The sequence below is a fragment of the Saccostrea cucullata genome, unplaced genomic scaffold (genome assembly GCF_032062105.1).
Source record: "Saccostrea cucullata isolate Sc308-1 unplaced genomic scaffold, CSIRO_AGI_Scuc_v1 ctg5947, whole genome shotgun sequence".
In the NCBI taxonomy this organism is placed as follows: Eukaryota; Metazoa; Mollusca; class Bivalvia; order Ostreida; family Ostreidae; genus Saccostrea; species Saccostrea cuccullata.
Window position 1 is genome coordinate 41,589 of NW_026918111.1, and position 14,413 is coordinate 56,001.

The 14,413-nt window shown below is 30.1% G+C and overlaps 2 protein-coding genes and 1 pseudogene across 3 annotated transcripts in view; 1 reads left to right on the plus strand and 2 right to left on the minus strand.

Moving 5' to 3' along the window:
- Positions 1 to 14,413, minus strand: part of LOC134249356 (uncharacterized) — a 57,864-nt gene that overhangs the window by 19,832 nt on the left and 23,619 nt on the right. The window lies entirely within an intron of this gene.
- LOC134248893 (pre-mRNA-splicing factor 18-like) lies at positions 3,883 to 9,348 on the minus strand (annotated as a pseudogene).
- LOC134248997 (uncharacterized) lies at positions 9,435 to 11,090 on the plus strand. Its single transcript, XM_062731396.1, has 4 exons — positions 9,435 to 9,559; positions 10,109 to 10,289; positions 10,684 to 10,891; positions 11,078 to 11,090. Exons 1-4 carry the CDS (start codon positions 9,485 to 9,487, stop codon positions 11,088 to 11,090), a joined length of 477 nt encoding a protein of 158 aa, XP_062587380.1. The 5' UTR covers positions 9,435 to 9,484.

A 14,413-nucleotide genomic window follows, 5' to 3' on the forward strand; every position in this document is an offset into this window, starting at 1 on the left:
GGGGTGTTTTTCGTCTTTTTCTTTCCTTCTCTCTTTTCCTTTATTAATTCTTTATTTAATCTTTCTTTATTATATCTTTTTTTAAATCTACAAGTAAGGGAGAACGAATCATCCATCATGCCGCGATGAAATTTAAATATTTAACGTATTAATCTCTCTCTCGAAAAACGTGTGTCTGCTTTTCAAGTTTTCGATTTTTTTTCACAAGATGTAGAAAGGCCCTGTGACAGAACATTATTGGGGTTAATTTCACATCTTGGTCCCTTTTCGGTAATGATAAATTTTGATGCCAAAAAGACTTGAGCAACCTACGGATTTTTTATTTTATCTTATCAAAAATTTTTACTTTCTGTATATTTTTTACATTTTTTTGTTGCTTCATATCTTTGATAGTATTTGTGTACAGAACTACCATACATATGAAATTATTCAAGTTTCATAAAAGTGAAAATGTGAATTTTTCAAAATTTCACAAATTTGAAAAAGGCCCAATTTTTGGCTATTTTCTAATAAAAAAAAATTTAGGAACAAAAAGGAACCTTTTAAATAACAAACAACTACCATCACTGAAAAGGACATTCCTAACTTAACAAAATATAAAATTTCTAGAGAGGTATTATTTCTTCCTGCAAGATAAAACGAAAAAAAAATGGTTGCTATGGAAATTTTGGATTAATTTGTAGATTCAACATTTGGCTCCTTTTTGTGCATCATAACTTTAGAAAGGTCAAAAGTAAAGCAAATCACACTACTAAACATCATAATTTTACAATATTATGATAAATATATAAGTTCATAAATTAAACAAAAATAATTTGTTACTATAGCAACCAAAAAGTCAGGAAAAAAATAATTGTGAACGTTGTCATTATGCAGAATCTTAAAAAACTCAGTGCATGACGCATTAATTTCTTCAATTTTAAATAGATAACTTTTATATTTGTTATTTCACTTATATACATTTCAAAGAAAAATAAATAAAAATTCAAACGTCTAAAAACGTTGCTATGGCAAATAGTTTTTGAACAATTCCTTATATTGGTTGCTATCATAGATTTTGTTATACTGACAAGTATACAACAAATAATATTATAGCTTCATTCATTATTTTTTTTCTCAGTAAAATAAACTGAATTTAATTGTATTTCACTAAATATCAAAATAGTAATTCATAATTTATTTTTAAAAATGGTTGCTAAGGCAGCCAATAGTTCAGGAAAATCCTTTTCATTGATATGTTTTATATACAAAATCTACTGCTTTATTGCACGATTATGTGTCTTCTTCAATGAAATGAATTCCATAAACCTTGTCATTTTACTAACATGAAAATAGACTAGAAATTCATAATTTAAAAAAACAAACAGTTGCTATTGAACCAGATAATTCAGGAATGATCCACTGGATTATCAAAAGTATTGATGTACCAGTTACAAACTCATAGCAATGCCACCAATGTGTGTTTTACTTCTAATTAATTTATTTACCGGGACAAAAATAGATGAACTTTCAAACTTAAACTGACATAATTATATCTGTTTTACTGCAGCAGGATTTGTTTCCATGGAAACAATAAATACCTACTTAAAATCATGAAATCTTTTGGAACACACTTGCTTTATTAATTGAAACATATATAACAGTCCCTACCCCGGGGGTCATGATTTTGAACAATTTGGCAATCTTTCACTACCCCAGGATGCCTAAACCCATTTTTTCATAAATAAGTTTCATCTTTTCTAGCCCAGTGGTTCTTGAGAAGAAGATTTTCAAAGATTTTTCCTATATATTTCAATGTAAAACTTTGATTCCCTATCATCAAAATGGCCTTTGCCCTACAAATCTATATTTTCATGATTTTAACAATTGGCACAGAATACACTACCCCAGATTGAGGCAAGATGTTTTTCAACATAACAACACATGAGAATTTTGCATAATTATGTAACTCCAATTAAACAATTTTCTAGCCCAGTAAACAGTTTACCTTCAGTTTGAATGAAGAAGTTTTTTTTGTTTTCTGTCCAATCACATTATTATTTTTCTTAATATAAAGAGCTTTGAACAGTCTCCCCTTGTCAAAATTAACACTAAATTGATCAGGTTAAATTCCAAGTGATTTCACCCAATTGTGTCATGTACCTCTTTAAAAAATGAAATGAGAAACATGAGTTGTCAGAAGAAGCCAAAATGGCCAACATAAAGTTAATTACGATCAGTTCTTTGAAGATAGTGAAAATTTTTTAACAAGATAATTGGATTTGCTGTAAAATATGGGACTCTTCATAACTAAAAGGTGAAAAGTATAATGCTATTGCATAATTTCAGCTCAAATTGATGAGGTTTTTTTGAACCTTCTAATATTTAAAACTAATTTTCCTTTAGTTTCATATTAACTGTTTATGATATTGCTTTCTGATGACAGTATTTTGGATTCCCACCATTTGGCCCCCATAAAAATTGTCCATTGTGGAAAAGAATTAAACAAATAAGGAAGTTCAAAGGCCAAGGGCTTTGCCATAATTGACATGTATATTGAACTATGATGTTTGGCATACAATCTTCTAGACAGTGATTCCTTAAACAACAGATTTATTTCTTTATGAAAACAAGATTTTCTATTAAATGAAAAAAATACGTTTGAGGCAGTAATATTTAATTTTAAATTATATATGTTTATTTTTAATGTCATCAACATTACAAAACAAATCATGTAACCATTTACCTTTACTCTTCTTTTTTATTTTTTATAGTCTCTATGCATTTGAGGTAACAATGATAACTTTATAGCATATATTCATCAATGTGTTTGTAAAAGATTCCTTAACACGGGCAAGCTGAATAGTTAGTTTAGTATTTGTACCTTGTGTTTGAGAAAAAAAAGATGTTTTTTTTTCTTAAAGTATTTTGTACTTAACATTCCTAAACAGGGGCATAGTCTGAATTATCCATTTGACCTGTATGAGATTCCAGTATCTTTCAGATATTTGACCCCAGGGTAAAAATTTTACCTTTTTTGTTCCTAAACAAGATAATTCCTTGACTAATATTAAACTTGAGGTAACAAGAGCTTAGATAGCTGAGAGTACATTGTACCTTGTGTTTGAGATTCCTAAATAGGGGCTTGAGATAGCTGACAGTATATTGCACCTTGTGTTTGAGATTCCTAAACAGGGGCTTGAGATAGCTGACAGTATATTGTACTTGTTTTGATTTGAGATTCCTAAACAGGGGCTTTCTGTCCTCTCATTTAATGTCTAGTGACATTTTATGTTGTACCTTGTAATTATGAGTCTCATTTTAAAGTTTCTAATAAACAGGGGCTTGATGATAATTGACAGTATATTGTACCTTGTGTTTGACATAGTCAAGGATAATATTGAGATTGGCAAACAATCATGATGGTTTTAATTTGTACCTTGTGTTTGCAAAATTTAACAAACATGAATGGGCTTAAAAACATATAAATGCTGACTGTATTTGAATTAACCTTGTGTTTGAAATTAAAACTAAACAGCTTGAGATATCATGAAATTTTTAAACCTTGTGTTTGTAGATTCCTAAACAGGGGCTTGAGATAGCTGACTGATATTGTACCTTTGTGTTTGAGATTCCTAAACAAAGGTTACAGCTTTTATTGAGATAGCAGACACATGAATTTAACAGTAAATTGTACCTTGTGTTTGAGATTCCTATAACAGAACAGCTTGAGAACTGACTGGTATATTGTACCTTGTGTTTAAAAGATTCATATATAAACAGGTGCTTGAGATATTGTCTTGACATAGAAATATCAAGGTGATTGTACCTTGTTTTTTTAGATTCCTAAACAGGGGCTTGGATAGTTTTTTGATTGTATATTGTCCCTTGTGTTCCATAGATTCAAATAAACAGGGGCTTGAGATTGACAGTATGTTGTACCTTGTGTTTGAGATTCCTAAACAGGGGCTTGAGATAGCTGACTGTATATTGTACCTTGTGTTTGAGATTCATAAACAGGGGCTTGAGATAGCTGACTGTATATTGTACCTTGTGTTTGAGATTCATAAACAGGGGCTTGAGATAGCTGACAGTATGTTGTACCTTGTGTTTGAGATTCCTAAACAGGGGCTTGAGATAGCTGACTGTATATTGTACCTTGTGTTTGAGATTCCTAAACAGGGGCTTGAGATAGCTGACAGTATATTGTACCTTGTGTTTGAGATTCCTTAACAGGGGCTTGAGATAGCTGACAGTCTGTGTGTGAATGACACTTGCTTCCTTTCCCTTTAATGTCCTTTTCTCTTCCTCTGTCCTCTCATTTAATGTCTGTCTCCACATTTTCAATAGGTACTGTGACAGAAAATATGATCTTAATCTCATTTTAAAGTTTCCAATATATTCTCAAAGTTAGGATAAGATGATTAATTGACATTTATATCATTAGCTACCATGTAGTTTAACATAGTCAAGGATAATATTGTAGATTGGCAAACAATCATGATGGTTTTAATTTCCCTACATTTCTCGATTTATCATTTTTCCAATAAAAAAATTTAACACATCATGAATGCTATTATAAGTGTTTAAAAACACATAAATGCTAATACGAAATTTGAATTAATTTCTTGCAGCGTGAAATTAAAACCATCATAAAGGTTGCTTCTTAAGATATCATGAAATTTTAAAACCATGGAATTAAAACGACTTACAGTATGTTATTCTGTATTTTGCATTGTTTTCTTTCTTTACCTACCTTCAGAAATCTCAGAATTGATCAATCGAACGACCATAGTTTCATATTCTCTTTCATTAGAAATCACCTTTTCCTATTTCATTCTAATCCTTTTCGAAACGCATTTCTTCTTTACAATTTTCTATTCATAAAAAAAATGTTACAGCTTATATTTAGATATACAAAGTACAGAAACATGCATTTTAACTAATTACTTCAATAAAACTAACTTTCTGTAAAAATTTTGGCTTATGTCCAAGAACAGTATGTCTAAACAAGCCTGACTATTTTCTTTTCAAAGCTTTTCCATTAAAAAATTCATATACTGTCTGTATACAGGGTTATTTTCGCCCCATCTTATTTTCGCCCTTTCACTCTTGCAAACAATTTAACCCCGTTTTAAATTCACCCAGTCACAGTTTTTTTTAAGAAATTATACTGTATTTTTAAGCATGTGAATTGTAATTTTAAAATATTCCTAAATATTTCAGGGCGAAAGGAATTAGCTGAATAAAAAAAAAACTTTATTGCGAAAATTTTGTATACAGTATATTTTTAATCACATGAGTTCGAGAATCACATGTTTGATCATTATCTTAAAAACATATAGATATATCAAGGTATTTGTTAACCCCATTTCCACTTTTTCTTCAAGTATTTTATCTGTCCATACCTTGAGTTATTTTTTTTAAATTTTTATTCCTTTTAGTTCCAAAAAATAAAGTTTAATTGTATTAATTAAGTTGGAAACGGATACCTTCTACATGATTCTGTTGGTAAAATATATTATTATTCTTTTTTTTTTTTACTACTCATTTTAGAATACTGACAAATTTAAGCCTGTATATCTGATAAATACCCATTTCGACAATAGATTTCTTGCAAACAAATTTTCAGATGTTCTTTAGAATTTCAAAAACTCTATTAGAATGTTGTATTATTCAATATTTCAAAAATTCACAGTTTCCGGTTTTACTATATTCAAATTTCAACCTTTAAACGAAAATTTATATGGGCTTTATTTAAAGCTGATAAAGGCTACATGTAGACCACAAAGGCTTTTTAATAGAAATTTTACTAATTTTAGTATGTGAAATAATAAAAAAAGGATTGAAGTTGTGCACATCGGTTTTTTTTGTTTTTCGATTTCTTTATTCAAAATGGCGCTACAGAATTAGGGGTAAAAAATTATTTTCCTAAAAGAGCGAAAATTTACACATATTTTCAAAGAAATTTTTTAAAAAAAAGTTTAAAAATATTTTATATATAGATACATAAATTTGTGCAGAATTACAAGATCTTTAATCAAATTATATCTTTCAAAAAGAGAAAAAAACCCCTCAAGCTGGGTCTAAAGGTGCCAAAATTTTTTCAGTCAATATATATCAAAAATGTATTAAGAACAGTTTGTCCTAAACAAGCCAAAGTTGAAGCAAAGTCTTGTTCAAAAATCTTTAGTAAAAAATTGATATATAAAACGTCCTGTGACGTTCACTTCCGGCCAACCCTCACATTTACATCCCAGAAAATGAACATTTATTTTTGCCAAAGTTCTTGACACGTTTTTGGGAAATATTTGTCACTGGAAGTAAAAACAATATATTTTCCGTCCGTCGATCATTGTCACTTAACCATTTAGAATATAGGAAGTACAGTTTTTTGGCATCATTTATCAAAAATTGCTTACTTTTGCAAGTTCAACATAGATTTGGAAGATTTAAATCATTAGAGACGTCATTTTTCTTTTTATTTTAAATAAAAGTTACATTCCGGTCAAACATAGCAAAATACAAGTTCCATCGTTATTGCAAAAGTTTAAATTTTTTATTAGTTTTGTTAAAATTTGTGAGTTTCGCATTTAATACACATTTTTACCGAATTAAATAAAAGAGGACTGAATAAAGTGTACCTGAATGTCCTCCACTGTGGTATCCGTCATCTTTGATTGAGACATCATTTGACTTTTTGCCACCTTTGCCTGACGTGGCAGCTTCTACCATTTCTTTGAAATAGTCTTCGTCCACGTTGTCCATAGCTGCTTTGAACTCATTCCTGAAACCCTCCTGTTAACAGAAAATGCCAAACATTGGTAATATACAAGCATAGATCTATGCCTTTCCCCAAATACATTTTAGTTTAACCAACAAATCCTTCAGAATCAATTTTTATGTGTAAAATATATTTTATTTGTATCTACCTGTATCCTAGCAATATTGGGTACATGTAATTATTGTGACTCACCTTTGTGATAGATGCTGATTACAGAAAACATGGGGGAAAACATCTTTGTTTGAAAGCACAAATCATTTATATCTGTAAATTGTGTATTGAAACTATTGCAGTATTATCTAAAAAGAAAGCTTGAACAAATCTTAACTAAAACAATGGTTTTCTTTTGAAACAAATGACATACCTCTCTGGCATCAGGGCCGTCAGTTTCTAGTCTTTTTAGTCGAAGATAAGCTTCATAATCACTCTCCCCAGAGAGTCGGATAGGCTCATGTCTCTCTCTAAGTCTTCTTATTACCTGTCATTATAAAGGGACTGTCACTCTATCAGCATTCAAAATCATGATCAATATCTTTGCCATTTACTTTTTTGACAGCTTCTTCCAAAGAAATTTTTAGTGCATTTCAAAAGTTTGACCAAATTTTCCTTTAAATTATGTATTTACGTTTTTTTTTTCCATTATTATTTCAAATTGTTTGAAATAAAATTTAGAGGAAAAAATTAAGAATAAAGAATAAATATTAAGAATAAATATTAAGAATAAATACAACTTGACCATTCCATTTCTACATGTGACAGGATATCATTTTTATTTATGAATAGAAAAGAATAAGTTTTTTTTTCTAATTGGCAATTACAAATTAAGCACTTTAATAAAGAATTCAAATTTTTCATGCTAAATAAATCAATAAAATGAGTACTGTAATACTGTCCTACTAAAATTCAACAATTCCCATCACAGTTCAGGCATTGTCTGTCAGTTCAACAAATAACTATTAACTGATGGATATTGTGGAATCCTTTTTGTGGGACATGAATATTCATGGATTTTGTGGCCACAGTGGGTTGCCCTATGGCCTTACCCTCAGATTCATCCCAATGAGCATTTATTTTCTTTCGTATTGAATATTCAGTCTTTGGAATATATGTGCTATTCACAAAATCATGTCCAAACTAACCAATGTATTTTTGTTTGCCAATGAAAATAGAACCTCAATAAATTAATATCTGTACCATGTGTAAAAAATGGGGCTTGTTTAAAAAGAAAGCTTCTAAAACACGTTTACAATGTTTAATAAAATTACAATGATTCAAACGTATATAGTTTTTTGGCATCAATCATTTTGACAATAAAGACCTAAATTTTTTCTTGCCAGTTGAGGGAACTTTTCTTCAGACTGTCCTACAAAATCTTCTTGTGAATCTTTCTCCTGATATTCAATTTAATAGCATGATTAGAAAGTAATTAGAACATTCAGTCATGTTAGTAGTAGATGTACCTTAGTAAAATACATGTACTAGAATACTTGTGACTTTTTTCTCAGACCTGTTTACCCATTTCATTGTCTCTCAGTATTTTTGATTAGAATTGTCCATGAGATTTTGCTTTTGCCAGTAAGATTTCAGTTTCCGTCGATATTTAACGTATATAAAGGAGAACAACTGCTTTTCTGATTACAAAAACATGGTTTAACAAATGGGCTTTGTCATTTTATAAAACCACAGCATTTTGGCAACCTGACATCATTAATGTGTTTGAAATCTTTCTCTTTTTTAGCGTTTAAAAGCTTGAAACTAAGACAGATCATAACAAAAACTAACTGGTAAATTCCAAACGAGCGTATTTCCGATTTCCGTATTTTCGTAATAGCAAAATGTGATTTGGGGATTTATAAAGAGACAAAGTTTTACACAAATTCTAGTTATTTTCATATGTAAGTTTAGGTAAAAATTTATTTATGCGGAAATAAATTTTCTGTGAATAAACATGATAAAAATGTTAAATTTTACAGTAAGAATTCAAGCACGTTCTCTCAAATCATTTTGTGAGGCACACTTGGTCGGAGATTTGGAAGATTTCTGAAATCACGAGATAAACTGACTGAAAGTGGTAGATTAACCTGACAGACCATTACAAGGACTTTAATCTAGCTGGCTGGTTAATATTGCAAGTGATCAGATGTATGGTAAGCATGATAAAGGCAAAATGACAACCTTTTCTGGAGATTCCTGTTTTTTGTCATTGCCTCTTTTTTTGTCTTTTCCAATATTCTTCCTTTACTGCTAAATCTCCTCGTTTGAAATACTTTTTATTTGGTGTCTGAAATCATAAAAAAGTTTTACATGAAACAAAAAATATTTCAGATCTTCAACGTGTAGTTTAATGCAATCGAAAGAAAAATGTAAAAGCTTACAAGTATGTCTTTCGATTCTACTTTTTGTCTTTTTCTGTTAATTTCTGCTTGTAGCAATGCTTTAAAATCCATATCTTTTTGCTACTGTATGCAATGTTTACAAATTGGTAGTTGCTCATTAGCTCTTCTGTTCACGAAGGCGAAAATGGACACTTCTAAGAATGTGGTTAAGAATTACATGTAGATTGATTGAAATCGTCAAGTAGTAAAATCTTATTTAATCAAAGTTCTTGTACTGAAAATAATTCGGAACACAAACTTGGACGGTGCCCGGATAATGGAAGAAAAATGCTTATCATCACATTATTGTTGTCGTTTTTATTTGACATCGCCAGTATTCGGCCTGATGAAGGTTACAACATACAATTTATGGAACATAATGTTTAACTGGAATCTCAGAAAATATCGAATAGCAAGAATGGTGTGTTTTATCAAGACCTGATATTTATTTTATAGTCTGCATATCTGCAGGGATCCATAAGATCCTAGCTGCAGAAAAATAGCTCTCCAAAAATATATATATTGACAGATCGGCCCCTCAGTATATTATTTTTCGGAGTGCTACAGTTCTGCAGCTAATGAGATCCCTGATATCAATCCAAAATTGTTATTTAGAGTGTTCATTGGCAGAATGATATGACATGTACATGATGAAGCTGGTTATAATCATTATATTCATTATAATAACATGAATAATGTGATCAAATGTTTTATTAAAATGCCCTTTGGATTTTATCACACGCATAGCATGCATAGTGCACAGTTACTAAAACAATGGAAATATTTATGTTTCAAAAGTGCAATATTAGAACTATCTTTGATTTAGATTTGCATTAATAAGCTTAGCAAAGCAATATATCTATTTCAAGCTATATAGCTAAATCAAGAGATTGTGCTAGACCTGAATAAGGAATTCTGTCTGGCTGCAGAAAAGGCAACCGTTGTTCTGTAAACATGCATGTCTTTTTAGATAAGGGAAGAACAGTCTGATGTCATTGGTTTTCAAGAGGTGAGATTTGATGCTGAAACAGGAAGGAACCAGGTGTCTGATCTTCAGAAACTGCTTCCTGAATACCAGTGGTCATTTATAAGTAAAGCAAATGATGTATCAAGGAAGGATAACTTGATTCATAGAGGATGGAAGGGAGAAGGTATCCAACATTCTGTGAAAGGTTAATTCTTAATGTAGAATGACATAATATGAGTGCATGATTAATTTTTCAGTCTGACATACAGTAAGCCTCATTAACTAAAGAGATAAGAAAACTCTTCATGTTGAATGATTTTTACATCAACATAATTATCCTTATATTGTGGGCATAAACACTGTAGTAATAAAGTAAATTTTACATCCATGGTAAAAACTCCTTAATGAATTTAAAATATTTATGATGTTCTTTTTTATTATCATATTTTGATACAGTGAACATTATTGCTGTAATTTTCATATTTTGATACAGTGAACATAATCATGATAATATTGCTAATGCTGTAATTTTTTGTCAAGAATAAACACAAAGTCATCCCTTGTTTGTGATGTTTTAGGTATTGGAATTTTGAGCAGATATCCTATTGTGTCTGCAAATAGAAAGGTTGTTCCATATCAGCAGGGACCAGACACAAATAAAAGAGTTATTATTCATGCTAAAGTCAGAACAGATCACTCGGGAATTCTAAATGTGTTTGTTGTTCATTTTTCTTATGTGAGACAGCAACAGCGTGAAAATGCAGATGCCCTTTCATTTACTCAGAGGTATGATTTTTATACCCCCGTAAACGAAGTTTAGGGGGGTATATTGGAATCAGCATGTCTGTCTGTCTGTCCGTTTGTCCGTCCGTCTGTAGACAAGACTTTGTCTCAGAAACTATTGGATGGATTTGTCTGAAAATTTGTACGCTTATTATTAACCATATGAAAGTGTGCACCTGGTATTTTCAGGACGATTGGATGATTTTTATGCATTTTACAGGCGTTTTTTCTTTTTCGTTTTGTGGTTTTGTTTGGCTCATAACTAGAAAACTGTTAGACTTACAAGCATCAAACTTGGCCAATTTATGCATCTTGGGTAGAAGGTATATCACAGCCTATTTCAAGGCCACTGTGACCTTTAATTTAAGTTAATTTTTAAAAAAAAAATTCTTTTACTATTGAATTACACAAATCCCCAAAATTGTAAGAGTGCTGCTATATCCCTATTTAAAAAAGGCTAAATTAAGAAAAAAAATTTTTCATTATACACTTACAGCAATCCATAACAAATGTTATTTATAAGAGATAATCTACCTGTCCCAACCACTGGTCAAGGAGAATTTCGTAACAGAAAATTGCATGTCAAATCATGTCAAATTAGAGAGAAATTAATTAGTTTGGTGTAAGGAACTAACTGGTAGAATATCTCTGTTTATATCTCTTGGGACCTGGGTGAAGGAATCAGCCTTAAGCTTAAATAGTTTTAGTGACAAGCCTTACTTATTGAATGACTTTGAGAAAAAGCAATTTAAACTAATAAGATATTGTATAATAAACTTACTTGATATTGTATAATCTTATAATTAAAACTAACCATGCTGTGTGTGTGTGTGTTGGGGGGAGGGGGAGGTATTGGAATCGGCATGCCCATTTTTTTTTTTTTGTATAAATCTTTGTAACAAATTTATTATACAAAAGCTTTGCTTTCTGATTTAATTTCAGAATGACACAATTATGCATTTTGATTGCACTACAAAGGAGATAGTTAAGATCCATTCATCCCTTGACATTAATTAGTGGACATCCATCCAGTCAAAGATTAATTAATGAGTTCAATGTAAAATGATTTTGTATTTGTATTTTATTTCAACCGGAGACATTACATCTCATAGGTATACAATATTCATACATAAGATTTGTACAGGCTATACAATATACATGTGTTAATTACATAACAATATCATTTAATTATTTAGAACATCATTTCTTAATTGATGAGAAAAGTACAAAAATTTGCCCAGGTTACATAGTTCTTTAGTATTTGTAGAACTCAGTAGCTGTACTAATTTAAATACTGATGGTTTTTTAGAATAATAACTCTTAATATATTTAATTCTAAGTTCTTCACATCAAGGACATTTTAATACAAAATGAAATTCGTCCTCTATCTCACCTGACATACATATTTCACATTTTCTATCTTTTCTTTCTATATTACTATACCTTCCCCTTTCTATTCTTAAATCATGAGCTGATAGCCTTAAACGACTGATAGGTATTCTATACTTATAATGCAATGGTTTTCTTAAATAAATTACAAATTCTTGCCATAATTTCTTGTTTATAACAGTCATACATTCTTTGAAATATAATGTTCAGAGTATTATTATTAATACAATCACTATTATACATGTCAGCTAAATCAAGTCTTTGTAATTCCTTCTTAATGTTTACAATCCATTCATCATTATTTTCAACCATATCTTTATAACATACTTGTAATCTACAATTATCACTGTCTTTTAATTTCACCCAGTATTTCAAAATTTTCTTTTTCCTTTCAAGTATAAGTGGAAATCTACCTGTTTCACAATAAACTGCATCATTACTAGTGCTTTGTCTGACCTTTAAGACTCTTTTACAATAATTTAAGTGAACATTTTCTATGTCTTGACCCTTGTGAAATCCCCATACTTCAGCACCATAACTCATAACACTGTTAGCATACGTATCGAATACAGCTAATTGTGTTTCTACGTTATAATGCAAATCCCTGATTTTACTATTTACACCGTACATAGCTTTATTACCTTGACATGAAAAATGTTTCTGTGTTTCAGTAAATTTTCAATTATAATTAAACAACATACCTAGATAATTAAACCGATTAACAACTTCAACATTGCAACCGTTGTATATCCAACGTTCATTTTCAAGTATTTTACGACTATTGCGAAAAATTTATATTTTTGTTTTTTCAACATTAACAGTTAGATTCCACTCCGTTGTGTATGTATATAATGCATCCAACATTCTTTGTAAACACTCAGCTGAGTCAGATATCAAAACAGTATCATCTGCATACATCAGTAAAAATATATTTATCATCTGCGGTTCGATTGATGGACAATTATTTGTAATAAAGTGACGTTCAAAGTCATTCAAATACATAGAAAATAATAATGGTGATAAAATTTCACCTTGTAGAACACCAGACGTAATTTTGAAATACTCTGTAAGTAGACCATTATATTTTACACATGCCTTGATATTATCATATAAAGACTTGATAATACAAAATAATTTCCCTTGAATACCCTGAGTACTAATTTTAAGCCACAAGTTAATTCTATTGATATAATCGAAGGCTTCTTGATAATCTACAAAACAATAAAGTTTCCTTTTGTTCCTTAAGAATTTGTTAACTTATGTCTGTAGAACAAATATCGCATCAATGGTTCTTGCACCTGTCTTGAATCCAAATTGCGCGTCTGTAATTATGTTATATTCTTTATCCCAATGCATCAGTCTATTATTTAATATGCTTGTAAATAATTTAGCCATGCAACTAACAAGTGTGATTCCCCTATAATTATTAGGATTATTACTATCCCCTTTCTTAAAAACTGGCACTATACACCCAGTAGCCCAGCTCTCTGGATAATGACCTGACGTAAAGATTTTATTAAACAACATGCATAAAATAGGCATGAGTATTTGTTTACAATGAATGAAGAATTTGTTAATCATGCAATCTTCTGCATTACTTTTATCATGTTTTAATTTATCAATACCATATTCAATTTCTTGTTCCGTAATTTCCTGATCTAATTCACAGTATACTGATGATCGTGTCTCTACGTAGTTAAATTCATTATTCCTATTGTTTTCTGTATTACATTCAAGCAAGGTTTTGAAATGTTCTAAGAAATTGTTAGCCGATAAATCTGAACTTTTTTGCCCTTTCTTACGTTCAAACAATTTGTAAAACTTTTAGGGTTATACATCCGAATATACTCGATTTTATTACCTTGATGTCTCTCGTAATTGTGTCTACATTTTTTCATAACTTTCTTGTAGGCCGCTTTTTTATTAACTAATAATAATCTATTATCAGTAGATTTCTGTTTATTGAAATGGTTTAGAGCTGTCTCATATTCTATGTACTTTGTCTTACACTCTTCATTAAACCATGGTTTATCTTCAGTATGTTTTGAATTAATATTTCTATTCATATTAATATATAGAGCTATTATTCTGTATAATTTTACAGTATGGCAGAATTAATTCACATTATGTTTTACA

Bases quoted from the DNA above. Each gene is read 5' to 3' on its own strand.
- LOC134248997 (XM_062731396.1), top strand. From the start codon at position 9,485: ATGAAGGTTACAACATACAATTTATGGAACATAATGTTTAACTGGAAT. The intron at 9,560-10,108 runs GTGTGTTTTATC...ATGTCTTTTTAG, and splicing joins AATATCGAATAGCAAGAATG to ATAAGGGAAGAACAGTCTGA. The intron at 10,290-10,683 runs GTATCCAACATT...GTGATGTTTTAG, and splicing joins TAGAGGATGGAAGGGAGAAG to GTATTGGAATTTTGAGCAGA.